The sequence below is a fragment of the Neoarius graeffei genome, chromosome 15 (genome assembly GCF_027579695.1).
Source record: "Neoarius graeffei isolate fNeoGra1 chromosome 15, fNeoGra1.pri, whole genome shotgun sequence".
Taxonomy (NCBI): Eukaryota; Metazoa; Chordata; class Actinopteri; order Siluriformes; family Ariidae; genus Neoarius; species Neoarius graeffei.
Window position 1 is genome coordinate 71,487,371 of NC_083583.1, and position 26,979 is coordinate 71,514,349.

Below are 26,979 nucleotides of genomic sequence, written 5' to 3' on the forward strand. Positions count from 1 at the left end.
GATGCTGAACAAACTTAGACAAGTAATCGTGCGATGTAGATGGGGTATTTTCCGAATTTTCTTGGGGATTACTCCCTGGATCCATTACGCTCGCGCAAGGTAAACTATCCTGATGCCGTCCAATGTGGCGGAGTGGGCGGAGTACACACGTGCGGGTCACGTGACTGCACATCCTCTATAAGAAGTCCCATATGGGCTTTTAGTTGCCGCCATGACCTTTGACCTTGAATGAATTTGAAATGTCAAACTCAAGGTCATGGATTTTCATAGGACTTCCTATAACCTGACAGCTGATGATTGAGAAATATTACCATTATCAACATATAGATATAAAATAAATGCTGCCAGACGAGGTTTGTTTTGCCTGGCAACACTTGCTCTTTCTTGTTTTCCAGATTGCTAATTTGGCTGTGCTAATCTAATAGATTAGCGCATTAAACCTTTTTTTTACCCCTCCCCAAAGTGCAAACCTGTATTTCACACCTTCAATAAGGGTTCTATTAGAAAACACTTCGCCAAATAATAAAAGCATTTATTTAAAAAAAAAAAAAAAAAACGGAACAAGCTGTCACACTGTAAAAACAAAATATTCTATGGTTTCCAACAAGCCACAAAACATAGATTGTCCTGCAACTGCTGGATTTAGGTGTGCCACATGTGTTAGCTATTTCCCTGTGAATTATCCTCCGCTGTAGATCAATCGTTTACTTCTCTAAAGGAGGCTTATACAGGGATCCCCACCTGTCCCTCAAAGGGAGGTCTGGTCAAAACAGTTCCAACCATATCGACAGGCAAAAACATTTCAAAGAGACATAGCATGTTCCTTTCACACAGCTCTTATACAGCACACTCAGAAATGGAAATCTCCCCAATTCATGCACATGAAGATGCATGACTGTCAGAGGCCTGTCCACTTCCTGTTTCTCACACAATGCAGAAAAACTTTTATGACCGGAGGTTCTACTCGCACTGCCCATCTTTGCACACATTCCCCTTTATCAGTTTTCTGTAAGTTCAATTCTCTGTTGCCTCACTAAAGGCTTCAGCAGTTTTCCATCCACTGATGTTCACCGTCGTAGCCGTGTTTTGTGAATCGTTTCCTTTGGAGACATGTTTGTAAATGTGTATTGAGAAGACAGCATCCTTGTTTGGATTAGTAGGATACGGAGCAGTGGTTCTTCCATTACCCACTCTCCAGGGGATTCCACAGATTTTTGCACTGTGAAATCTGGTTTCCATGTCTCAAGCATTGATTGATAAAAGAGACTAAGGCTGTATAAATCAACGTGTTTCAGTGTGATTAAAAACAGATGATTCTGTCCTCTGTAACTAGGACTCTGTATACTCGGCGTTTACAGTTCATGGTAGATCTCTTATGTGCAACAGCATTTTTTTAGCTGCCTGTAACCTTAAACCATTCCCTCTTGCGGTTCTAAAACTATCAGTTTGTGCAACAGTGTTGAGGCAGCCAGGTTGCACATCACCAGCTTTCAGCTTCAAGCCTTTTCTTGTCCCTAAATGTAACATTTTTAATAATAATAAATAATTTTAGTAAAAGGTCCACAACAGTCCAGTAAACAAAATCTCGGAAAGATACACACCTTGATGATGGTTGCATCATGATGATGACATAGTAATTTGCCTGATATCTGAAAGATATTTGATTTACATCAAATTGGTGAATCTCTTGATAGCTTGTAGGACTCATTTGTAACAAAGTTTAAAAAATAAAATTTAACAATAAGAAGAAATTAGCAATTGAAAATGCATACAAATGTAGTGAAAGTAATTAATATATAATTGGTTAATGAGTGGAATGCAGGTTAATGACAAACAAACAGAAGCAGTGTTTCCATTAACCTGCTTCATGTGCAATTTGACATTGCAAACTAAAAAAAAATAAATAAATAATGAAAAACAAATTTCGAAAAACTCTACAATATCATAAAGTTGATGCTCACATGAGGTGGATTATCCTATGACTCAATAAAGCAATATTATGCAAACTTGAAAAGGAAAGATTTTTTGCATTTAAGTCAAAAGACATGAAGAGCAAATGGAAACGCTCCTTTTCTGAAAAAGAACACTTTGTAAGAGCTATTGTGAGAGGAGAAACTATCACGAAAGGAGAAAACCCAGCTTTAAAATGCTGATGACACGTTTTTGGCATCTTTGGCGATGTTTTATAACATAAATCAGGGGGCAGAGCCTTTTCTTACAAAGCCCCACTGTTATGGAACAGCCTTCCAAGTAATGTTCGGGAATCAGACACAGTCTCAGCATTTAAGTCTAGGCTGAAAACATATCTGTTTAGTCAAGCCTTTTGTTAATGGTGTTTATGAGGTAAAGGAGTAGATCTGGAGGGTCCTCAGACAGAGTGTTTTGGTAAACTGGGATGTATGGATGCTGTCAGTCCCCACTCGCTTGCTCACTCGAGTTTGTTGACTGTGTAGTGGCTGCTGCTTTATGTCCCGGGGCTCCCTCATGCCTGTTTTACCTTCTGGCTCTCCCCTTTTAGTTATGCTGTCATAGTTAGTTGCCGGAGTCCCTGCTTGTACTCGGTGCAATATGTATACTGTTCCTACTTATTCAGGTGACATTGGGCATACCTAACAACCTGTGTTTTCTTTCCCTCCCCCCCACCCCAAATCTGTCCCTCTGAGTTACATAGAGTCAACAGGAAATCTTTTGGTGGAGACGGTGGGGACCTCGACTGGCTATCGTAGCCTGCAGGGAATCGGCCGTCAGACATTCTGTCGCATGTCCCAGACCCGGTGAAATGTAACTGAATTGTCTTGGCCAGCCCTAAGGGTCCCATCTGCATCTCATCATTGCTGAGGAGTGTGCTCCCATCACCCAATCAAGCATCCAGCCAGAGCAGGTCATGATATATTTTTTACCATATTAACATGCCATTGTGTGTTATGCCTGATATAAAGACTCTCGTCTCTGCGAGCCTACCACACAGATTTAATACTTGTCATTTTTAGGGCATACCTAACAACGTGTTTTCTTTCTCTCTCTCTCTCCCCCCCCCATCTGTCCCTCTGAGTTACATGTTGATCCTGGGATTGAGATGCTGGCCTCTTCTGCCCCTCAGACCTGCTTGGTCCATCCTGGTGCCCTGTGTCTGGTCGGAGTTTTATCGCCCCACTCCTGTGAAGGACGGCCCCATGAGGACAGTTGAGGGTTATACCTGTTAAAACTGTTAATATTATAGTCAGGCTGTCTGTTGTTGCCCAAATGAGGATGGGTTCCCTTTTGAGTCTGGTTCCTCTCGAGGTTTCTTCCTCATGTCGTCTGAGGGAGTTTTTCCTTGCCACCGTCGCCACAGGCTTACTCATTGGGGATAGATTAGGGATAAAATTAGCTCATGTTTTAAGTCGTTCAAATTCTGTAAAGCTGCTTTGCGACAATGTTTATTGTTAAAAGCGCTGTACAAATAAACTTGATTTGATTTTGATAAAAAGTAATTCCCGATGATCCATATATTAATTCACGAAGGTGCCTATTTTACAAGTTATGATGATAAACGCGGCTATTTGGGCAAATTTGACGGGGCTGCAGCACCCAGGAGACGAAGGAGGAGGAGGAGCTATATGACGTCAGCGAAAGAACCTTCCTCCTAACTTACCAGTTTGTTGTTGATGCGACAGGTGTTCAGTTTATCATTATTAGTATTTTTATTATACATTATTATACATTATTATATATATAGTTATTATGCCTTCGCGTTGTGTTGCCGGCTTTTGCTCCAAAACCCACAAGGATGGGGTAAGTTTATTCAAGTTTCCCAGAGATCCCGAGCTGCATGCGAAGTGGGTGAGGCAAGTCAGGCGCACTCGTGACAAGTGGGAGCCCTCACCAACATCCGTCCTGTGCTCTGAACACTTCGATTTGGATTGTTTTGACACCCTTCCCAGCTTAAAAGAATCTCTTGGGTGTTCAGTTCAGCACAAACGTGTGTTACTACCATCAGCAGTGCCTACACAGTGTTGCCAGATTGGGAGGTTTCCCGCCCAGATGGGCGGTTTCAAGTGCATTTTGGTGGGTTTTGAACTTATTTTGGGCTGGAAAACGTCAGCAGTATCTGGCAACAGATACTGCTGAAGTTTTACAGCCCAAAATATGTTCAAAATGCACTTGAAACCGCCCAACTGGGCGGGAAACCTCCCAATCTGGCAACACTGCCAGTATTCCGGAGGGGGTCTACTAGTAGCTATGCCGGATCCAAAGACAGTCCTCCTGTCAGAACATGTGTTGTGAAATGACATAAGATAAAGGTACGTAGAGCTATAGATTCTACATGATAATCATAAATGTAATCATAAAGTCGGCGTGATATCAGTCATGTATTTGCTTGTGAAAGCTTGCGGCTTTCATGTAACTGCCGCCTAGCAACGAGAGGCAAAGGGTAAAGAGGGTAGACTATCATAGATTCTATTCAGAAGAGATCAACACAATTCTAGACTCCCAGAAGAGGAAGAGCTAGCACTAGAGAGTTCACCGGCGTTTTCATGCGCCATTTCCATTGAGTAGAACAGCCAGTGAACCGCAGCGTGTTCTTCCGCTGACGTCACAACATAGCCGCGAGCCACGGACCCAGTTTTCTTGCGCTGTGCAATTAAAAGTTGGATATTTGCGTAACAACAGCTTCTTTTCACGTAATTATAACAGAAATCTAACATGTTTGCCATGTTGTATAGTTTATTTAAGAAATTGCATAGAGTCATGTTCGTGTCATCAGCCCTTTAAATCGCATATTCACAAATTGTGTTTTGTCTAAAAAAATTTAAATAAATAACTTCTGCTTTGTGCAAAACTGCAGTAGAAACGATCTGGCTAGAGATTGTAGTCAGCTGTAGCTGGGTGGGACATATACTAGTCTCTCTCAAACAATTAGAATATCGTGAAAATCTTCTTTTTTCCATAATTTAAATTAAAAAGGTAAAGTGAAATATTTCAAGCCTTTTTTTGTTTTAATTTTGATGACTATGGCTTATAGCTCATGAAAAGAAAAAAATCCAGGATCTCAAATTATTATAATATTTCCTAAGATCGATCAAAAAAGGATTTACAATACAGAAATGTCCAACTTCTGAAAAGTATGTTCATTTATACACTCAATACTTGGTTGGGGCTTCTTTACCACAAATTACTGCATCAGTGGGGCGTGGCATGGAGGTGATCAGCCTGTGGCACTGCTGAGGTGTTATTGAAGCCCAGGTTGCTTTGATATGCGGCCTTCAACTCGTCTGTATTTTTGGGTCGAGTGTTTCTCATCTTCCTCTTGACAATAGCCCATGATTCGCAGGGTTCAGGTCAGGTGAGTTGGCTGGCCAATCAAGCACAGTAATGTCATGGTCAACAAACCATTTGGTAGTAGTTTTGGCACTGTGGGCAGGTGCTAAGTCCTGCTGGAAAAGGAAATCAGCATCTCCATAAAGCTTGTCAGCAGATCCAAGCATGAAGTGCTCTACAATCTCCTGGTAGATTGCTGCATTGACTTTGGACTTGATAAAACACAGTGGGCCAGCACCAACAGAAGACATGGCATCGAAAATCATCACAGACTGTGGAAACTTCACCCTGGATTTCAAACACCTTGGATTCTGTGCCTCTCCACTCTTCCTCCAGACTCTAGGACCTTGATTTCCAAATAAAATGCAAAATTTACTTTCATCTGAAAAGAGGACTTTGGACCACCGAACAACAGTCCAGTTCTTTCTCTCTTTAGCCTAGGAGAGACATCAAATTATAATTATTACTATTTTATTCTATCCACATTCACTGGATATGAGCAATCATGCGCTCTGATTGGCTACTCTACTACTAGGATATCAGCTCATATACCGTGAGTAGAAAAAAAAAATCAAAATGGCAGAGAGAGTTGCTAAACCAACCGAAGATGAAATAAAAAAAAACTCTACCTGAAAACAAAACCCCAAAAAATACAAAAAAAAAAAACCGCAACAAAATCTGGAATAAAAAGTGTTGTTTGATGGTAAGAACTTTTTTTTTTTTAATTTTGTAAAAGCTTTTAAAAAAGCAAAAAAGACAACTTGTGATGGATGGTTATTTACTTAGATTTTTTTTCTCTCTTTGCAGTCTAATGGCTAGTTACAGGTACTTCTGACACACTGCTTTGACTAGAAATGCTTTTGGCAGCTTGCTGTTTATGTGGATACGCCGTTCACTTGTATCCGATATCCCTACATTTAACACACTGTAAACTTATTCTAGTTGCACCATAAACTATTTTCCCTTCATATATAACAAAGGAAATAAAGAGTTTGCATTGGTGAATCCAAAAATAAGCACCGGTCTTCTAAAGGAAGAATGTGTTTTAAAGACATGTTTTACACCCTGGCTAGACAGATGTGTTTTACTTGAGCTTTCCAAATTGCATTAATTCAAACTCCAAAATCACATGAGCAATGAAAGATGGGGAGATCATTATTCATATCAATGGTGAGTAATGCAGAGAGACCGCAACAAAAAATTTTCCTTAATTACAAGGCTGCTCTCTATAATCTTACTAACTTGATATTCTTCAGCAAGAAACACAACTACGGCTTTATTTATGCACAACAGACACGCTTGTCCTCAATAGCATCCACTTTGTCTCCAACAGCAAGGAGAACATTGCCAATTGATATTTCTGGCTCAGGCCCACACCTTATGCCGTGGTATAGGGACAGCATTGGAGATGTCATTTCTACCAATCTACTTAAAAAAAAAAGTTTTATCCCAAAGTACATGCTTCAAAAAACATGGTGAACAAGAGCTACTGTGAGCTACTGCTCACTTAAGTATTCCCCTGCTCTCACTTATATCAGAATGCAAACAATAGAAAGGAATAGAACTCTTATTATGAATATTGACTTCAACAAAGAATTAACCCTGAAACAAGTAAGTAAAGAGCAGTGTTCTCCCCAGATATTTCAAATAGCATCCTGGTAAACTGTCATTTTGAAATGGAATTTTGCTTCTTGAAATAGCGTCAAAATCCACCCTGTATGTTTTGTAAATACATTCAGTCGGTAAACAGGAAGTCGATGTGGGATAGACCTGAAAACGGTATAGAACCCCAAGCTGAAGGTCGGTACCAATATCAAGCAGTTGTGATTTGTAGTTGCTGAGAAAAAAGTGTTAGGAAAATTTTGTAAATCCATGTCGGTAAAGAGGAAGTTGATGTGCGACAGATGTGAAAATGGTATATACGGTACAGAACCCCAAGCTAAATGGCTATGATTTGTGACTGCTGAGAAAAGGGTGTTTCAGATGGATGGAGATACGGACAGACAGAGGTAAACCAGTATACCCCCCTCTTTCGGAACAGGGGTATAATGATAAAAATAGCACTTTCACACACCCTCTTCCTAGCATTCACTGAGAGAGAGAGTATATGAGTGAGTGAGTGATTCATTAAAAACACTTAACATGCAACAAACTGTTCAGAATTATGAGGCTGTCTGCATGGATACAGACACAGCACATATGAGTCACTGACCTGGAATTATTAAATGTGTCAGTGACTACAGCAATGCAGACATGGAGCTGAGACAGTGGACATAAGCCAAAGGCATACGTTACCCTGGAAATAAGCAAACTGCAGGTAATCATAGTGCAGCGGCAGATAGTTCTCCATTGGTGAGATTCGGCCAGGGCGTGTCGCCAACTCCCTCACACACTCATGTTTGCAGTTCAGGACTTGTGTGTAATGATCTGGAAGGAACAATTCAACCCATTAGTACTGAGCCACCAAGTTTTCTCAGAGCTGAGAGACTTTCGACATGGTACATTCCTGGCATGATATTTAGTGTTTCTGATCAAACAATTTGACTTATAATGCAAGATAATAATACATATTTTTTTTAATCTCAGATGATGAAGCCACCCCAAGTAAGAAGTTGTTGTTGTTAATAATAATAATAATAATAATAATAATAAACATATTATGCAATAAGTGCATTTTATTTATAGTAATATTATAGACACTTTGCTAATTTCACTATATAGCTCGACTCTCCTACTCAGAGATCGTCTCAGTGGGCTGAACACATAAACCAGCAGACATGTGCCACCACACAAGGCTCTGATCTGGGTTAATTAAAGAGTTAAGGAGCAGCAAAGCCATGCAGTACCACGGCTTCAACCAATTATTATATATTTTTATTATAAGTCAATCAGTGACCAAAACTTATTTTAATAAAAATAAATACAAACCCACAACAAAGGCAAATGCACTAGGAAACAAGATGTTGATCCATCTTTAGCTTTTATTTTTTTCCCCTTTTATACTGCATATTTCAATTCAAGACCAGTAGACCAGCATATTCCATATGGTCCATACTCCCAGTGTCTGCTATTTAAGGCTGGGTAGTATTATGATGATGATGATGATGATGATATGACTTCACTAATGTTCTTGTGGCTGAGTGGAGACAAATCCCCATTCAAACAGCCACATTCCAAAATCAAGTGGAAAGCCTTCCCAGAAGATTGTGGGCCAGCAAAGAGGAAAGCCATTCCATCTCAAATTGCTATGGTTTTGGAATGGAAATGTTCAACAAGCACACATGGTTGTGATGGTCAGGTGTCCACATACTTTTGGTCATATAGTCTATATCTTTCGGATTTTTTTTTAAAATTACAAACTGACTGAAAGTAGCAGTGACGTTAAAATCAAGCCCTATTGGCGTTTCAGCCATGCGTATGTACGGCATATGAGGATACGAGGCAGTAAGAAAGGAACGTCACAGCATCTTGAACCCCAGATACATCACAGTAATGCCACACATACGCCGTGTACGTCACAGGACTTTAATTTTGGACAAAATACGCCTCATTTCTTGGTGTTTGACCCACATGCCACTTACCGTACATGGCAAGATACGAGACAGTACGACAAGCATAACCTTTTAAATTGTAAAATGTTAACCAATTTTCTCCTGTTCAGTGCTAAATGTTAATAAAACAATTTTAAAAAATAAAAATAGACCCATTTTTGTACATCATCTTTTTAATGCAACAATATGGTTTAGCAAAACTATGTATCATGATACATACTGTGCATCTTAGAAATGCCTTAGAGAACCTTTAGCAACTACAGGGTAAAACAACCTTATATTAACTTTAAAATAGTATGCTCATGCATCTTTAATAAAGAATGCAAGTAGTGCTAGATCAGATAGAAGTTGAGTTCAATATAGGACATTAAAATTATTCTAAGCGGAGAGATCTTGAGTGCTGAGACAGGAGACTGTGTTTGTTTGTACCCGAGATGAGCTCAGAGATGGTGTAGCGGTAGAGTACATGATCGTCATCCTTGAAGCGCTGCGGTTCCTCACATAGTTCTCGACACTCTGTGTCTGCCTTGTAGTACTCAGTCAAAGCCTCCTCAAAGAGTGTCACGGATGCTTCATAGTTGCCGTTACCGTACAGTTGCACTGCAGCAGCAAAGGCTCTCTGAACATACAAAAAGTTTCCAATCATCAATCCATATGCAACTTTAAAAAGAAAATGACAGAAATAAAATACAGGACATACGAGTTCTCCCAAATTATAAGTTATACAGGATCTTTTGATCCCTAAGGGCACTTTCTCATCTAGAGCGGCGGCGACAATTAATTATCGACACCTTAACGATCTTTTGGCCGTTGCAAAAGTAGAAAAGACTTTCAATATGTAAATTGTGTATGAATAATTACTCAAACTTCCACTGGAAAAAAAATGAGTTGATTCCCAATTACTTAGCGTATTAGATCACATGACACTGTTCCACAATTATTGACACCTCTGTCCACAGTTATCAACACCGTTCCACAATTATCGACACCCAGATGATTATTTATATAATAATAATAATAATCTGTCAGCCCTGTGATGACCTGGCGACTTGTCCAGGGTGTACCCCGCCTTTCGCCCGTAGTCAGCTGGGATAGGCTCCAGCTCGCCTGCGACCCTGTAGAAGGATAAAGCGGCTAGAGATAATGAGATGAGATGAGATAATAATCTGTGTAAAATTTGTTTTACATCGACTTATATTTAGTACAAAATATCTTTTATATAAATATATCAATGTTGGTGTTTACGTAAATGAGGAAGTAATTCTAATGTTTGTAAACAAATGAACTGATAATGTTTAACCTGTGTCAGAAAATTTTTTTGTTCCACTTTTGACCCAATTTCTAAGTATTTTTGTAGATCACATTTTGTTCATCATTCGTTGTTGTTTGTATTAATTTCTAGTTTTGTAGTTTACCAATAAACGTCAACAGGCAATTGACATGGTAACCATGTGGAAATCCAGGTCAAAGGTAGATATTTACAACAAACTGCAAAAAAAAATTCTGAATGGAATAGAAAAATCTGAATATTTCAAGCATATAATTTTTTATATAATAGGAATTTAATTCTGGTCTAATTCTATTTACTGCAATAGGATTCCAAATACTCCAAGCATTCCATTCTGTTATGAATCAGAAAAAAAATATTAATTAATTAATTAATTAATTAATATTTGTGATCATGGTAACCATGTGGAAATCCAGGTCAAAGGCAGATATTTACAACAAACTGCAAAAAAAAATTCTGAATGGAATAGAAAAATCTGAATATTTCAAGCATATAATTTTTTATATAATAGGAATTTAATTCTGGTCTAATTCTATTTATTGCAGTAGGATTCCAAATACTCCAAGCATTCCATTCTGTTATGAATCAGACAAAAAAATATTATAAATCACAGCACTTTTTTTTTTTTAAAAGTACTTCACCTGCTTCAACAACGTTACACAAAGAGCGATACATAACAGTTGTACATGTCACTTAATTCCACAGGGTGTCGATAATGGTGGACACCGGTGAAAGTGATCGCTATTATCGACACCTCACGTGACTTCTCAAACACATGTTTAGATACAAAATGGTGACTGTCAAAAGAAAGAGTAAGACACAAAATAGGTTTCAACAAGGAGATCATGAAATATTGGTGAATTTGATAAGTAAAAACATGTCCATGGTCTTTCCACCATGCTTACCTGCAATGATAACGTCCGGGTTTTCATCAAATTGCTGATCATGCTAAAAAAAAAAATTCCATCTCGGTAATGAGCTGTGTCATCAGACAACAAGATCAAAGGGGGTGTCTTCGGGTTGATTAATTAACCATTAATAACTGTTGGAATTGAAACTCACCTTTGTAAAATTGTTTTTTATTGGTAAATCTGAAAAGTTGTCGATAATTGTAGCCGCCGCTCTATTAATCCACTGACCGATTCTGAAGATCTTAAAGTTCATGTTTTAATCCATAAAGACTTTAATCTAGATGACTGGATTATGTTCATTTTGCTCGAAATACTGAGATCAAAGGTCACTTGCCTGATGTGGACGGGCTTCTCGGTCAATGAAGTGCTTCTCTTCCACGCCATGCAGTGCCTTGTACTGCTCCAAGTTTATCTCTATGTGCTCAGGATTTGCCTGGAAATATGTGTGAGCAGCAGCTGCTGCTTTGTCCGGTTGCTTAAGCTGACAGAAAGACAAATTTGTTGCAGGTTTAGTACAGACTGGTAAATGTGACCAAATTATTTTTGGAATACATTCAGTTTTTGTGGAAAATAGCCAGGCTTTCATACATGTCAACCTATACGGAATGTCCGTATTTTATACGGATTTGATTCAATAAACGTAGTATACGGGCATATAAATAAAGTTATACGGATTCTTTAAAAAAACTTCAATATTTATTTAGAGCTATAATCAATTCCCATGATGATAAAAGAGCGTATAACATTTACAAACGTACTGTACACCACAGACAGCCAGTAAAGAGTCTTATGAAATCGCGCGTTATCTTGTGGTAGCGAGACTTCGTTCCACTTTTGATCATGTGCTCACCGCATTGCAAGAATCCCGCCAACCGTGAAGTCATAGACATATAAACATAGACGCCGCCTTCTGCGTAGAATCATACGTCATCCTCACCGCCATATTGGATGTGGCAAAGTGGAGATTCTTCAACTGTCTCTGGTATAGCGTCTAGACAGTAGCCGAGAATAAAGACGCCTCATTCATGTGCTGCGTTTAACTGTACCAACAGGTTTACCGACCAAACGAGATCACATGGGATTACCTTTCACAGGTGAGACTGGAAAAATACTTTTCATTGTATTTGGTCATTATAACGTAATTTTACGAACAGATTTTCCTGACTTTGTGGCTAATATGAAGTCTCGTGCATAATAGCTGCTCGGTGAAACCTGTCTCCAAACAACGAAGTATTTCCTTCGTAACTACGCTGATAACACTTTGTGTTTTTGTCAAACACTGGAGCTTTGTATTCATTCTGAAGGTTTATTGTTATTAATATTGAATAAAAAGTAACTGGGATATATCATTGTTAATTATCATTCAAATTTTAGGTAAATTATTTTAATTTGCATCTTATATGGATTTTATAAGGGAAATATGGATTTTGGAGGTTGGTTATACAGGTTTGATTGACCAAAGTTTGACATGTATGGGCTTTGAGAGCAAAAAAAAAAACAGTTTAATTCTGGAAAACAATGAGCTCACAGTGATCCCATTAATCGAAGAGATGTTAGATTAGCAACTTCAGTTTCAGGATTGAAAAGTGCTGACAAGTAGAAAGCTCACCAGCATGTGTGATTCATGGCATAGTGATTATTATGCAGAGATTTGGTTCGATTATTAAGCCATTTATCTTCATCAAAATGCTTACAAAAAAGAACAGAAAAAGGAATGATCTAACCATGGTGAGGAATGATAACTCTTCTTGTTTTATGTTTAGGAGTCTTAAAATGGACATGTTTCTCATCAACATGGTTTCTAATTTAGTGTGACACCTCTAAACTGTGTTGGAACATGAAAGAACATGTCCAAATAAGAAACTGGCAAACTGGGAGGTTGTTTGCTAATACCCCTCAGTCTTGATGAAACACAGACAACCTAAAAGTCTCCCCATACTTTTTGTAAACTTAACGATTTACTTTCATTTAAAGTACTCCTGAACATGTTTTGAGAGTGTTAAGATAATTGATGCAGAATTAGTAATGGTTTAACATTATTAACACCAAAGATGGCCTAGGAACGTATGTACTCTCAATAAAATGTGAATTTTGAAAATGTGCTACTGCCATCTCAAATAGTCTAATATCTAACTTGACTAAACTGTTAAAGAGTAAAATAGTTAGCTAACAAACACTCCAAATTTATTTATTAAACAGCATACAAAGCTTTCAAAAATGTACCATACCAGTCTCAGTTATTATGTTTATTGCTAATATTAGTTAAGTTAGCTGGCTACCTAGCTTAGCACACAGGTTCTCTGGCTAGACATGTTCATTTACCACCGTGACACCACATGACTGGACCATGTCTGAACCGGGCAGTGTTGCCAGATACTGCTGATGTTTTCCAGCCCAAAATATGTTCAAAACCCGCCAAAATGCACTTAAAACCGCCCAAAATGTAAAATGTGCCGTACTTGATGCCTATCTTGTCAAGTAAAAATATGCAGCTAAAGACCAGTATATTATTTGTAAATCAAACAACTTCTAAATGGCAACATGAGACCGTCAGTGCTGGAGGTGAAAAATCTGCTGTCTGGTACTCGGCTACGTATGGTTGAATCAGATTATAACTTTACAATCATCTGCTGTGTTCTGAATCCTACATGCACCAGTAGGTGACGCACACGCATAATATTATGTAGGCTATGTTAGGCTACGATGCATATCTAACATCTGCTTTGCTGAGGTTATTTTTTTAATTTGTCTTTATTTATTTATCCTGTTTGTTTTATTAATTTTATAGGCCTAGTTATTCTGCTTAATTTATTTTTGTCTACATCCATGTATTTTCTTCATCTATTATCCTGATACTGTACTATTTTTTTGTATTTTGCCCACTTTGGCATCTTGACTAGCCGTCATTCACTAACTGCACCTGTGTCGTGTGATGCCCACGATCTCTGATTGGGTCACAGAAGTGTTTAATATGAATTGGATTGGATGTAGACTAGTGGACGTAGATAGTACATAGAATGTGCTGCATCAAAGTCCTTCTAAAGGCCTCTGCATGCTCTTGCGACAAGGCTTTCGCAGATAGCTTTTCGCAGACAGTTGTAATTTATCGTTGAGCGGGGAGTAATAGGCGTGCGCGATGTTATTCACCGCCACAATGCAAGGGGGCACGAAGTCACGAAATCGCTAGGAGTAGTTGGTGGGTGCGGTTAGTGGAGTGTTTATCCTCCGGTTACTTATAATGACTAGAACTGCAGTCGTATAGATGTACGTACTTCCTCACTTCCTCGATCAACCGCTCTTCGTGCTGCTCCATCTTCGCTCGTGTTTTTAAAAATGGCGGTCGTGAAAACAAACCAAACCGGGAAAGAAGGGAAGCGGAAGTGCATGTACAGCGGATGTAGAGTGGACCAATCAGAGCCCTCTTGTCTGCGACGCTGTCTGCGAGGCTTCTGCGGTGGTCACAATTTTTGGGAGGTGCGCGCCGAGCGTCTGTGAAGGTTGGGGGGCTACGCAGACACTGTCTGCGAGGACTTGGTTGTCAGCATAAATTGGCCTTAAGGCTATATAAGTGTCTCTAGCTGCATTCTCACACAGAATGTTGGTGCGAAATATTTATAAACATCTGATAAAAACCCGCCGAACTAACGTCAAACCCGCCCAATTTTTGTCAACCAGCCCAAGCCATTTTTTGCCCGCAAAGTAGAATTCAAAACTGCCCAATCTGGCAACACTGGAACCGGGTCCGTTCTACATAAAACTGCCCAAACCTGTTTTTTTTCCCCTAAAAAGAAAGCTTACTCCTCTAATTACATTTTCAAGAAAAGAAAAATCTTGACCCAAACACCAAATATACAGTCCCCTCTTGCGCATGACGTCCCGCATCACGTGATAATTTCACCTGGGCATCAAAACAGACATCGTCTTTTGTATAAGCAAAGGCTTAATATGTCTTCAGTATGGTTCATTTTTGTGCCGTTTTTGGCTGTTCAAATTGGGAACTAGATAAAAGGCATTACCGTCTCCCTGCTATCAAGAAAAATGTTAAAGAGAAGGAAATTCTTCAAGAACAATGAAGAAATGAAACAGAAACACTTTTATTGCCAGGTATGTGGACACACACGAGGAATTAATGGTTAAAGAGAATACGACGAGAGGAGCTAAGCCTGAAAACTCCAGAGAAATTCGTGATTGTATTTAAAATGTATTTTTAAATAGCAGAAAGTCAGAAGTGAGTATGGAAACGTTTGCTTAAGAATCTCGTTTTATTTTTTTCTGCTCGCATTCGAGTTAGCTTCTTCATGAAAGTGTTTGATTTTCTTACAGGTAAAGCAGCTTCCTTATTCAACACAGAAAACCCACACTGGTTTCAAACAACTCGGATATAACTCAGTAGAAAAACCAACAAGGAGCGACATGCGTGATATATCCTGAAATAACAGAAAAGATTAAGAGCAGAAAGAGCTGGAGCTTTGTTTCTGTTATCAGAGGAACACCGTCCTGTGCAAAATGTCACCATGCAGCCGGAATGTAGTAATGAGCCTACAGTTCGAGAGTGTTTTACACACACTGAACTTTACAACAGCTACATGCATGTGAAATGGAAATAAATCAACTAAGGCAGGAAAAACCATTCCGGATAATATTGTTATTGTCCGTTACACAGTTATCAACCTGTGTGACTCAGTTGTGCCTTTTGAACAGAGAATAAATGAAGAGGGAACTGAACATTAACTGTTTATTGAAATTATTATTACAAGGGTGATTATAGTTACTGTATGACTATAGCTGCAACTGGAATGTGCTGATTGTTAGCGTTTATAATTATTGTACCATCCACTATTAGATACAGTGGGGCAAAAAAGTATTTAGTCAGCCACCAATTGTGCAAGTTCTCCCACTTAAAAAGATGAGAGAGGCCTGTAATTTTTTATCATAGGTACACTTCAACTATGAGAGACAGAATGGGGGGAAAGAATCCAGGAAATCACATTGTAGGATTTTTAATGAATTAATTGGTAAATTCCTCGGTAAAATAAGTATTTGGTCATCTACAAACAAGCAAGATTTCTGGCTCTCACAGACCTGTAACAACTTCTTTAAGAGGCTCCTCTGTCCTCCACTCGGTACTTGTATTAATGGCACCTGTTTGAACTCATTATCAGTATAAAAGACACCTGTCCACAACCTCAAACAGTCACACTCCAAACTCCACTATGGCCAAGACCAAAGAGCTGTCAAAGGACACCAGAAACAAAATTGTAGACCTGCACCAGGCTGGGAAGACTGAATCTGCAATAGATAAGCAGCTTGGTGTGAAGAAATCAACTGTGGGAGCAATTATTAGAAAATGGAAGACATAAAAGACCACTAAAAATCCCCCTCGATCTGGGGCTCCACGGAAGATCTCACCCTGTGGGGTCAAAATGATCACAAGAACGGTGAGCAAAAATCCCAGAACCACACGGGAGGACCTAGTGAATGACCTGCAGAGGGCTGGGACCAAAGTAACAAAGGTTACCATCAGTAACACACTACACCGCCAGGGACTCAAATCCTGCAGTGCCAGACGTGTCCCCCTGCTTAAGTCCAGGCCTGTCTGAAGTTTGCTAGAGAGCATTTGGATGATCCAGAAGAGGATTGGGAGAATGTCGTATGGTCAGATGAAACCAAAATAGAACTTTTTGGTAAAAACTCAACTTGTCGTGTTTGGAGGAGAAAGAATGCTGAGTTGCATCCAAAGAACACCATACCTACTGTGAAGCATGGGGGTGGAAACATCATGCTTTGGGGCTGTTTTTCTGCAAAGGGACCAGGACGACTGATCCGTGTAAAGGAAAGAATGAATGGGGCCATGTATCGTGAGATTGAGTGAAAACCTCCTTCCATCAGCAAGAGCATTGAAGATGAAACGTGGCTGGGTCTTTCAGCATGACAATGATCCCAAACACACCGCCCGGGCAACGAAGGAGTAGCTTCGTAAGAAGCATTTCAAGGTCCTGGAGTGGCCTAGCCAGTCTCCAGATCTCAACCCCATAGAAAATCTTTGGAGGGAGTTGAAAGTCCGTGTTGCCCAGCGACAGCCCCAAAACATCACTGCTCTAGAGGAGATCTGCATGGAGGAATGGGCCAAAATACCAGCAACAGTGTGTGAAAACCTTGTGAAGACTTACAGAAACCATTTGACCTCTGTCATTGCCAACAAAGGGTATATAACAAAGTATTGAGATGAACTTTTGTTATTGACAAAATACTTATTTTCCACCATAATTTGCAAATAAATTATTTAAAAATCAGACAATGTGATTTTCTGGATTTTTTTTTCTCATTTTGTCTCTCATAGTTGAGGTATACCTGTGATGAAAATTACAGGCCTCTCTCATCTTTTTAAGTGGGAGAACTTGCACAATTGGTGACTGACTAAATACTTTTTTGCCCCACTGTATTATACATACAGGCCACTTTTTCCATGGAATAAAAACATGCTCTATTCCCTTCTAGCGGGTTTATTGATGGCATGCAATATTGTTATCATATCACTTATTCTCCATGTATTACGCCACTCTCCAATGACAAAACTTTTCTGCTGCGCATGCGCGCAATCATTTCTTTGTCGGCCAGGAGAGAGAGAAGACGAAGTTTATTCAGTGCTCGGATTAAGCACAAAATAAATAAACTGAAAACTGAAACTAAAGAGGGCGGCAGGGTGGTGTAGTGGTTAGCACTGTCGCCTCACAGCAAGAAGGTCCTGAGTTCGAGCTCAGCGGCCGGTGAGGGCCTTTCTGTGTGGAGTTTGCATGTTCTCCCCATGTCTGCATGGGTTTCCTCCAGGTGCTCCAGTTTCCCCCCACAGTCCAAAGACATGCAGGCTAGGCTAATTGGTGGCTCTAAATTGACTGTAGCTGTGAATGGTTGTTTGTCTCTATGTGTCAGCCCTGCGATGACCTGGCGACTTGTCCAGAGTGTACCCCGCCTCTTGCCCATAGTCAGCTGGGATAGGCTCTAGCTTGCCCGCAACCCTGCACAGGATAAACGGCTACAGATAATGGATGGATGGATGGATGGATGGATGGATGGATGGATGGATGGATGGATGGAACTAAAGACGCGCTGAACACCCGAAAGGCTACTAAAACTTCATTATATATTCTCCATGCATATTTACAAGAGAAAAACATGCCATCGGAAAACTGGAAAAGACACACGTCGGAGATGTACAGTAAAACTTCCATGCTAGGGAGTGACTGACAGTTTGTTCACAAAAATGGATGTGAGGTTCGCGTCATTAAAAGCCAAAGGTTTAAAGAGAAAGATGTGCTGAACACCCGAAAGGCTACCAAAACATCACTGGATATTCTTCACACATCTTTACAAGAGAAAAACAGACCAACAGACATTGAAAAACTGGAAAAGGGAGCAATAGTAGAAATATAAAGTTTTACTTGGAGGTGAGGAAAAGTGATGGAGACTTTTACAAGAGGACTTCACTTGTGAACTTCACTCAGCAAAGCTCTTTTGTTTTGAACAACTGCAATGGAACAATTAACTACGACCAAAAGTAACTGTGAACTTGAACCTGGATATAGCTTGTATATAAATTGGGTTGTTGTTCAGGCTATTTGGATTTGTACCATTTTTAGTGTTAGAACTTTGACTTTGTACATACACATTAGATTGACTGAACACTGAATCAGAATCAGCATTCAATATTGGTAAGTTACCGCCCTGTTCTTAACTTTTTGTAAAATCTATAACTATTCCATCGACTGTGTATGTATAATAATATCCATCCATCCGTTATCTATAGCCACTTATCCTGTTCTACAGGGTTGCAGGCAAGCTGGAGCGTATCCCAGCTGACTATGGGCGAGAGGCAGGGTACACCCTGGACAAGTCGCCAGGTCATCGCATGTGTATAATAATAATAATAATGGCTGGGGTTTTTCGTAGTATATCAGATATATTCCATTCAGCTACTCGTCTTCGACTCGTTCAATATCATGCTAGATGAATGGAATATATCTGATAGACCATGAAAAAAGCCAGCCAATATTATTTAAATATTAAAATAAAATCTTACAATATTGTATGAAAGTCTAGAGCAATATATTTTGTTATTTTACAAATAATAACGCTAATAAAGTATCACTGTATAAATAATAGTGTAATTAGCTCTGTAACTAGATGCCCTTGGGGTTGTTGAGTCATGGAGGGTCAGGAATACCATCCAGCCCACAGTTCAGGTCAGAGTCCTTCAAGAGTAAATGCTTTGGCTTTCACAACATTCTGTTCCCAAAAGCTGATGTCCGGGAAAAATTCTTTACACAAAGAAGGTTTTTTTTTTTTTTTAAACTGTTCTTCTGTGTCAGGACTCTTCGGGAAAAAGAAAGTATATTCCAACATGTAGCTAACGCTAGGCCACAAATCTCCACCATCACTCCAGTCGTTTCGAGGAATTTTGTACAGATCAGAACTGCTAATAAACTCTAATTTCCATGTATATCTATCCTTCGCTTAGGTTAACTGGTGACTCTAAATTGACCGTAGGTGTGAATGTGAATGGTTGTCTCTGTCTATGTGTCAGCCCTGTGATGACCTGGCGACTTGTCCAGGGTGTACCCCGCCTTTCGCCCGTAGTCAGCTGGGATAGGCTCCAGCTTGCCTGCGACCCTGTAGAACAGGATAAAGCGGCTAGAGATAATCTATCCTTCGCTTCTTTCTGACTAAGATTATCCAAGTAATCCGGTAGTAGAGCTTTTTTAGCTGTAGTTTTCTTCAGACAACAGTAACAGACGCCAGACATCTTCGCTTGGCTTCAGTATATGAACAGTATATAAACAAAGTTTGTTTGTCCCCCAGGGATAAGGTAGCGACGGTTGCTCATGTAAATATGACGTCAGTGCAAGGAGTCTATTGGAACCAATAGGCCAATCGTGGCAGCAGCACAATGCAGATACAGGTCAAGAGATTTAATTGTTCACATCAAACAGAATAAGAAAAAAAATTTCTCTCTGTGAATTTGACCATGGCATGTTTACAACTAGGTTCAGCAGAAAAGCATCTTGTAACACACAACACGCTGAAACATGAGGTGGATGAGCTACAACAGCAGAAGACCACATATAATTCCACTCCTGCCAGGTAAGAACAGGAATCTGAAGCTACAGCAGGCACACGTTCACCAAAAGTGGACAGCTTCTACAAAAAGACGAAGCAACACGTTTCCAATCTTCAACTGACCAGTTTTCAAAATACTCAAGCCAGCTCAGTCTGGCACCAATAAACAAGCCACATTCAAAATCGCTAAAGTCACATTTTTTCCTCATTCTGATGTTTAATGTAAACATTTACTAAAGCTCTTGACCTGAACCTGCATGATTTTATGCATTGTGCTGCTGCCACATAATTGAATGAAGTGGCTAGTGAATGTATAATCCAAAAGCAGTTAATTTTTTTAATTTGACCATTTAAATTCAGCAGTAGTTTAAATACTGCTATACCTTTTTTCTAAAAGTTAGGCCATCCTTAAAAAAAAATCTGTTTCCTGTCCACCGGGTGAGCAAAAAAAATTTCAGTAGGGAGGGAGGGATTTTTTTTTTTAATGGATGGATAAGAAATCGCAATGCTGTGTTTGCTTTTTCTTTCAGTACTTTTTTATTACAAAAGCAGACACATTTAATAAAATGACAGTTTAATCAACTGAAACTTGTACAAAAACTTTAAGTTAGCATTTTAAATGCTGACTGCAACATTTGCAAAACTTTTACAAAGGTACTTAAAATGTCCGACACACGGACTTTTTGTAGTTCTAAATCGACCGTTAGGCCTAGTTCGGATGAAATTACACTATTAAAATGATCACTGAATGATTTGTTTTTCTGAATCTTTACTATTTTGTTGTTCGCTAGAATACCATTTTGCGATTTCACAATTAAGCAAATGTTTGAAAACTCCGGATTTCCTTCCTTCATGGTGGCTGCCATTTTTTTGTGCCGCATGGCGCATGCGCAGAGCTGATTCGACAGGGCTTTCCACAAGCACCGGCTGCCGGCCATACAGCCGACTACTTTAATGACTATTATTTTTGTAGTCCACAGGCTCTAAATATTAATTTTCGATTTTAATAAAATTAAATGTTTATCTAACGGACTGACAATGTCAAACTGAACCCCACTCATTTAAGTTGTGATTCGCGCCGTTTGTACCGATAATAACCACAAATTCCCCGCCAACTTTGTTGATCAAGGGAGAGTAACTCATCTGCGGCCCCTACATGCGGTGTGTGTGCGCGCACTCTGCAGAGGCAGTAGTGTGTCGGGGCCGTCGGAGGCGACATCGGAGGGAACAGAAGCAGAGATAACGCTTATTTTGTCTCCGGTAAACCAGTCTTCTCTCGTTCAATTACGTGCTGGCATCAAAAGACACCATTGGTTGTAAATGAAACCAAACTGAGTCGTTGGAGTGTATTTGCATACACAAATGGAGAAATGTTCGCTGAGTGTGTAATTGTGTAGCCACCACTGCAGACCGTTGTCGTTGTTAATTCATAGCATGCTCAGTTGCGTGAATGTGTCATGCACCGAAAATAAGAGATTTACAAGCCAGGAACGCCTCATGATGCAATACGCAAGAAAAGAAAGAAGATTTACTGCCATTTTACTTTGTATTTGAGTAAAGTGAATAAAATGGTCTGTGGAAAATACATTTAATCCTGGGAACTGCGTGCACAGGAGTTTATTATTAGTGATTGTCTTGGCCAGCCCTAAGGGTCCCATCTGCATCTCATCATTGCTGAGGAGTGTGCTCCCATCACCCAATCAAGCATTCAGCCAGAGCAGGTCATGATATTTTTTACCATATTAACATGCCATTGTTGTGTGTTATGCCTGATGTAAAGACTCTCGTCTCTGCGAGCCTACCACACAGATTTAATACTTGTCATTTTTAGGGCATACCTAACAACGTGTTTTCTTTCTCTCTCTCTTCCCCCCCCCAATCTGTCCCTCTGAGTTACATGTTGATCCTGAGATTGAGATGCTGGCCTCTTCTGCCCCTCGGACCTGCTTGATCCATCCTGGTGCCCTGTGTCTGGTCGGAGTTTTATCGCACCGTTCTTGTGAAGGACGGCCCCATGAGCACAGTTGAGGGTTATACCTGTTAAAACTGTTAATATTATAGTCAGGCTGTCTGTTGTTGCCCAAATGAGGATGGGTTCCCTTTTGAGTCTGGTTCCTCTCGAGGTTTCTTCCTCATGTCGTCTGAGGGAGTTTTTCCTTGCCACCGTCGCCACAGGCTTGCTCATTGGGGATAGATTAGGGATAAAATTAGCTCATGTTTTAAGTCGTTCAAATTCTGTAAAGCTGCTTTGCGACAATGTTTATTGTTAAAAGTGCTATACAAATAAACTTGATTTGATTTGATTTGATGCAGTGCTATGCATTGCAAACTATTGACTCCCATATAGGGAGCAAAGCACAGCAAACTCTTGTTCTTCCGTTTTTCATCTTCCGTACAAATTTCAATTTCAAATAACCCAATAACCTTACATCGCACACAGACAAACAATACATCAAAATGTGCGGCTTGATCGGACTTGCTATGCTATTACTTTGTTCAGCATTCTACGATTTTTTTCGCGACATAGTCGCGAAAAAAATCACACAAAATTTCCCATTCATTTTCTATGGAATTAATTGAAAAAAATTGCACATTTTCAATGTTTTTCAAACATCCGCTGCTCTGGCATGCTTTCACCTAGAGACGATTCAAACTTTAAAATGTAGACAAACTTCTCCTGTGTGGACCTGCCATTCAACTTTTTTGCTAGGTTGTACACTTTTTGATCAGTCACAGATCAAACACCATGATCAATTCTGGAGAAATTCAGTCTTTATAATGGGTGTCTATGGCGTTACACACCAGTGGGACTCAGGAGTTTAGAGTGTAGGCCGCTTGAAAAAAAAAGCTCTAACTTTCTCATTTAAACTGTGTTTTCAGCCACAATTTTCACTCTACACACAATTTTCTCAAAAGTTGTAGTCACACTTGTCTTGATTCACACAATCTGTCTACCTGAGTGATAGGATTTACAGTTTTTGAATGAGAAGCCTGAAAGTAAGGAGAGGACAGCCACTCTGCCCCATAGACTCCCATTATAAACGTGGGAGCGCTTTGACTGCAAAATCAGAAAAGTCACTTGTTTTTAACTCGCTCTATTGTCCACATTTTTTACACTAGGGACAAAAAAATTACATCAGTGTGTTCATGGGAGCCTTGTAGCGCTCAATGTGCAATAGTTTTGTGAATATCTCCTTTCGTTTCTGTGTAAATCAGCGTTGTTCGAAGAGAGGGAACTCTGAGAAAAAGCGCTCTTTGCTTGTCATATTGTGTCTCTTCCCTGTACCTGAGCACCGTTACCAAGGCAACGAGCTCCACTCAGGGAGCAGAGAGGGGAGGGGCTGCTCTCTCTCTCAAACACACACTCCCCCCCCCCCCCCGGTGGCTACTTATTTATCATGGCTGGCTAGTATGAGCCTTAGTGGAAAGCCCTGGGAATGCGTAAATGTCAAGTTCGATTTTAGATTTGCGAACTCGAAAAAAATGTCGGAAAACCGGCGTAAAAAAAAAAAATTCACCCGCACAAACGGCACTCACCCGGCCGGTGGACCGGAAACAGAACATTTTTTAATAATGGCCTTAGAGTTTGCCAGGTTATGACCAGGTTGCTGTCAGAAGAGATTTCAAGATTCAACAAGGGCCCAAAATAACCATCTGTATTCCACAGAAAGTGATTGTGCTGCAGAAGAACTGCACATCATAAACAAGCCCACACTGATGAGCCCTCAACAAGCACAAACACATTCAACAATGCAGATTAACCCAGAACACAATCTCAAAAACAACTGGACCATTTGCGGAGGAATCGTAATCTCCAGCCTAATCCCTCTCATCTTTCATGACAAAATCAAGTGCTGTTTTAGTGTTCGGGAAAACAGTCGAGTTCCTGTGAAATGTTAAACTGTAACCCTGAGTTGAGTGCATTCTTGTGCAATTTTTGCCGGTCACAGAAACAGACCACTGGGCTGAAAACAAGGACAGAGGGCATGGTCAGTATTTCTGCCAAATGTGGACATGGAGATATTTCTCATAAACCATGCTGACTTTTAATTATCAAAGCCTAAAACTGGAACTGGGTGCCCATTCCAAAAGGTTTTGAGTATGGTACTTTCCTGCATTAAGCAAGCAATAGTGCCCTATAAAAACAAATATTACTCAATGCATGAAACACCCATACTTCCGTTACGGTTCAAAATCAAAATTCAAGCAAGGGATTTTGCATTGTGTAGAACAAGTCAATACAAAGATAATATAAGTAAAGTATGATGAAGAAATTCTTATTTAATACTTTTTACCAAAGGCCAAAAAACTGGAATTTCCATCTGTTTTGGGGAGCCCACGTTCAGCATCGATTTTTTTTTGGTGATGTCACACTCCACAATCGTGGTTAATAGCTCATATGAAAATAAATATGCAGTGCATTAAGAACTTGCAGTTTTTCATTTCTTATTTATTTACATAACCTAGTCTACCACCCCATTTCCAAAAAAGTTGGGACACTATTTTTATTTACAGTTTACACAACGTGCTTTGCAAAATCATGGAAACCCTATATTTCATTGAAAATAGTACAAAGACAACATATCAAATGAAACGGATACATTTTTATTGTTTTTTGAAAAAAAAATTCTCATTTTTAATTTAGTGCCAGCAACACATTTCAGAACAGTTGGGACAGGAGCATGTTCACCACCGTGTTGCATCACCTTTGACAACACCCTGTAAATGTTTGGGAACTGAGGAGACCAATTGCTGTAGTTTTGAAAGAGAAATGTTGTCCCGTTCTTGCCCAATACAGAAATTTCAGCTACTCAGCAGTTCAGGGTCTCCTTTGTCATATGTGCCAAATATTTTCAGCTGGAGACAGGTTTGGACTGCCAGCAGGCCAGTTTAGCACCCGGACTCTTTTACTACAGAGCCATGCAGTTGTAATATGTGCAGAATGCAGTTTGGCATCATCTTACTGAAATAAGCAAGGCCTTCCCTGAAAAAGATGTCGTCTGGATAGCAGAACCTGTTGCTCCAAAACCTGTACGTGCATACGTATGTACACACTAATATTTTATATATATATATATATATATATATATATATATATATATATATACACACACACACACACACACACACACATATATATATATATATATATATATATATATATATACACACACACACATATATATATATATATATATATATATGTGTGTGTGTGTGTGTGTGTGTGTGTGTATGTATATATATATATATATATATATATATATATATATATATATATATATATGTGTGTGTATATGTGTGTGTATATATATATATATATATATATATATATATACACACACACACACACACACACATATATATATATATATATAAAAAAAATCTCCTTCTCACCCCCGGCGGGGTGGTATCCATGTCATCCTCAAGCTCGGGTCCTCTACCAGAGGCCTGGGAGTTTGAGGGTTCTGCGCAGTATCTTCGATGTTCCTAGGACTGCGCTCTTCTGGACTGAGGCTTCAGATGTTGTTCCTGGGATTTGCTGGAGCCACTCTCCCAGTTTGGGGGTTACTGCCCCAAGTGCCCCCACTACCACGGGGACCACGCAACCCTTGACCTTCCACATCCGTTCCAGCTGCTCTTTCAACCCTTGATACTTCTCAAGTTTCTCATGTTCCTTCTTCCTGATGTTGGCGTCAGCTGGGATCGCCACATCTATCACCACCACCCTCTTCTGCTCTTTGTCCACCACCACTATGTCCGGTTGGTTAGCCAGGATCTGTTTGTCCGTCTGGAAGCTGAAGTCCCACAGAATCTTGGCCCTGTTGTTCTCAGCCACCTTCTGTGGTATGGCCCATTGGGACTTGGGTATTTCTATTCCATACTGGTTGCAGATGTTCCTGTATACTATCCCAGCCACTTGGTTGTGCCTCTCCATGTACGCTGATCCAGCTAGCATCTTACACCCTGCTACTATGTGCTGGACTGTTTCAGGGGCTTCTTTGCACAGTCTGCATCTTGGGTCTGATCTACTCTGGTAGATCCTGGCCTCTATGGCTCTTGTGCTTATGGCCTGTTCTTGTGCTGCCATGATTAGTGCCTCTGTGCTGTCTGTCAGTCCTGCATTATCCAGCCACTGGTAGGATTTCTTGATATCAGCCACTTCCTCTATCTGACGGTGGTACATGCCATGTAGGGGTTTGTCTCTCCAGGTTGTCTGTTCCTCCTCCTCCTCTGCACTCTCATCAGGGTTCTGCTGCCTGAGACATTCACTTAGCAGTTCATCCTTTGGGGCCATCTTTCTGATGTATTCTCGGATTTTCGATGTTTCATCCTGGACCGTGGTCTTGACGCTCACTAGCCCTCGGCCTCCCTCTTTCCGCTTAGTGTATAGTCTCAGGGTGCTGGACTTGGGGTGGAACCCTCCATGCATGGTGAGGAGCTTTCTAGTCTTGATATCTGTGGCTTCTATCTCCTCCTTTGGCCAGTTTATGATACCAGCGGGGTATCTGATGACTGGTAGTGCGTACATGTTGATGGCTCGGACCTTGTTTTTACCATTCAGCTGACTTTTCAGGACCTGCCTTACTCTCTGGAGGTATTTGGCTGTGGTTGACTTCCTTGTGGCCTCTTCATGGTTTCCATTAGCCTGTGGGATGCCAAGGTACTTGTAGCTGTCTTGGATATCACCTATGTTGCCCTCTGGTAGGTCAATCCCTTCAGTCCGGATCATCTTGCCTCTCTTTGAGACCATCCGGCCACACTTGTCCAATCCGAATGACATCCCTATGTCATCGCTGTAGATCCGGGTGGTGTG

The 26,979-nt window shown here is 40.1% G+C and overlaps 1 protein-coding gene across 2 annotated transcripts in view; it reads right to left on the bottom strand.

The window, feature by feature from the left end:
• p3h2 (prolyl 3-hydroxylase 2) overlaps window positions 1-26,979 on the bottom strand; it is a 129,176-nt gene that overhangs the window by 56,610 nt on the left and 45,587 nt on the right. For both annotated transcript variants that reach the window (XM_060941824.1, XM_060941823.1), the window contains exons 2-4: window positions 11,386-11,532; window positions 9,282-9,471; window positions 7,597-7,728 (exon numbers count right to left, since the gene is read on the bottom strand). In XM_060941824.1, the coding sequence (XP_060797807.1) occupies window positions 7,597-7,728; window positions 9,282-9,471; window positions 11,386-11,532 (469 nt within the window). The remainder of the gene's footprint in view (window positions 1-7,596; window positions 7,729-9,281; window positions 9,472-11,385; window positions 11,533-26,979) is intronic.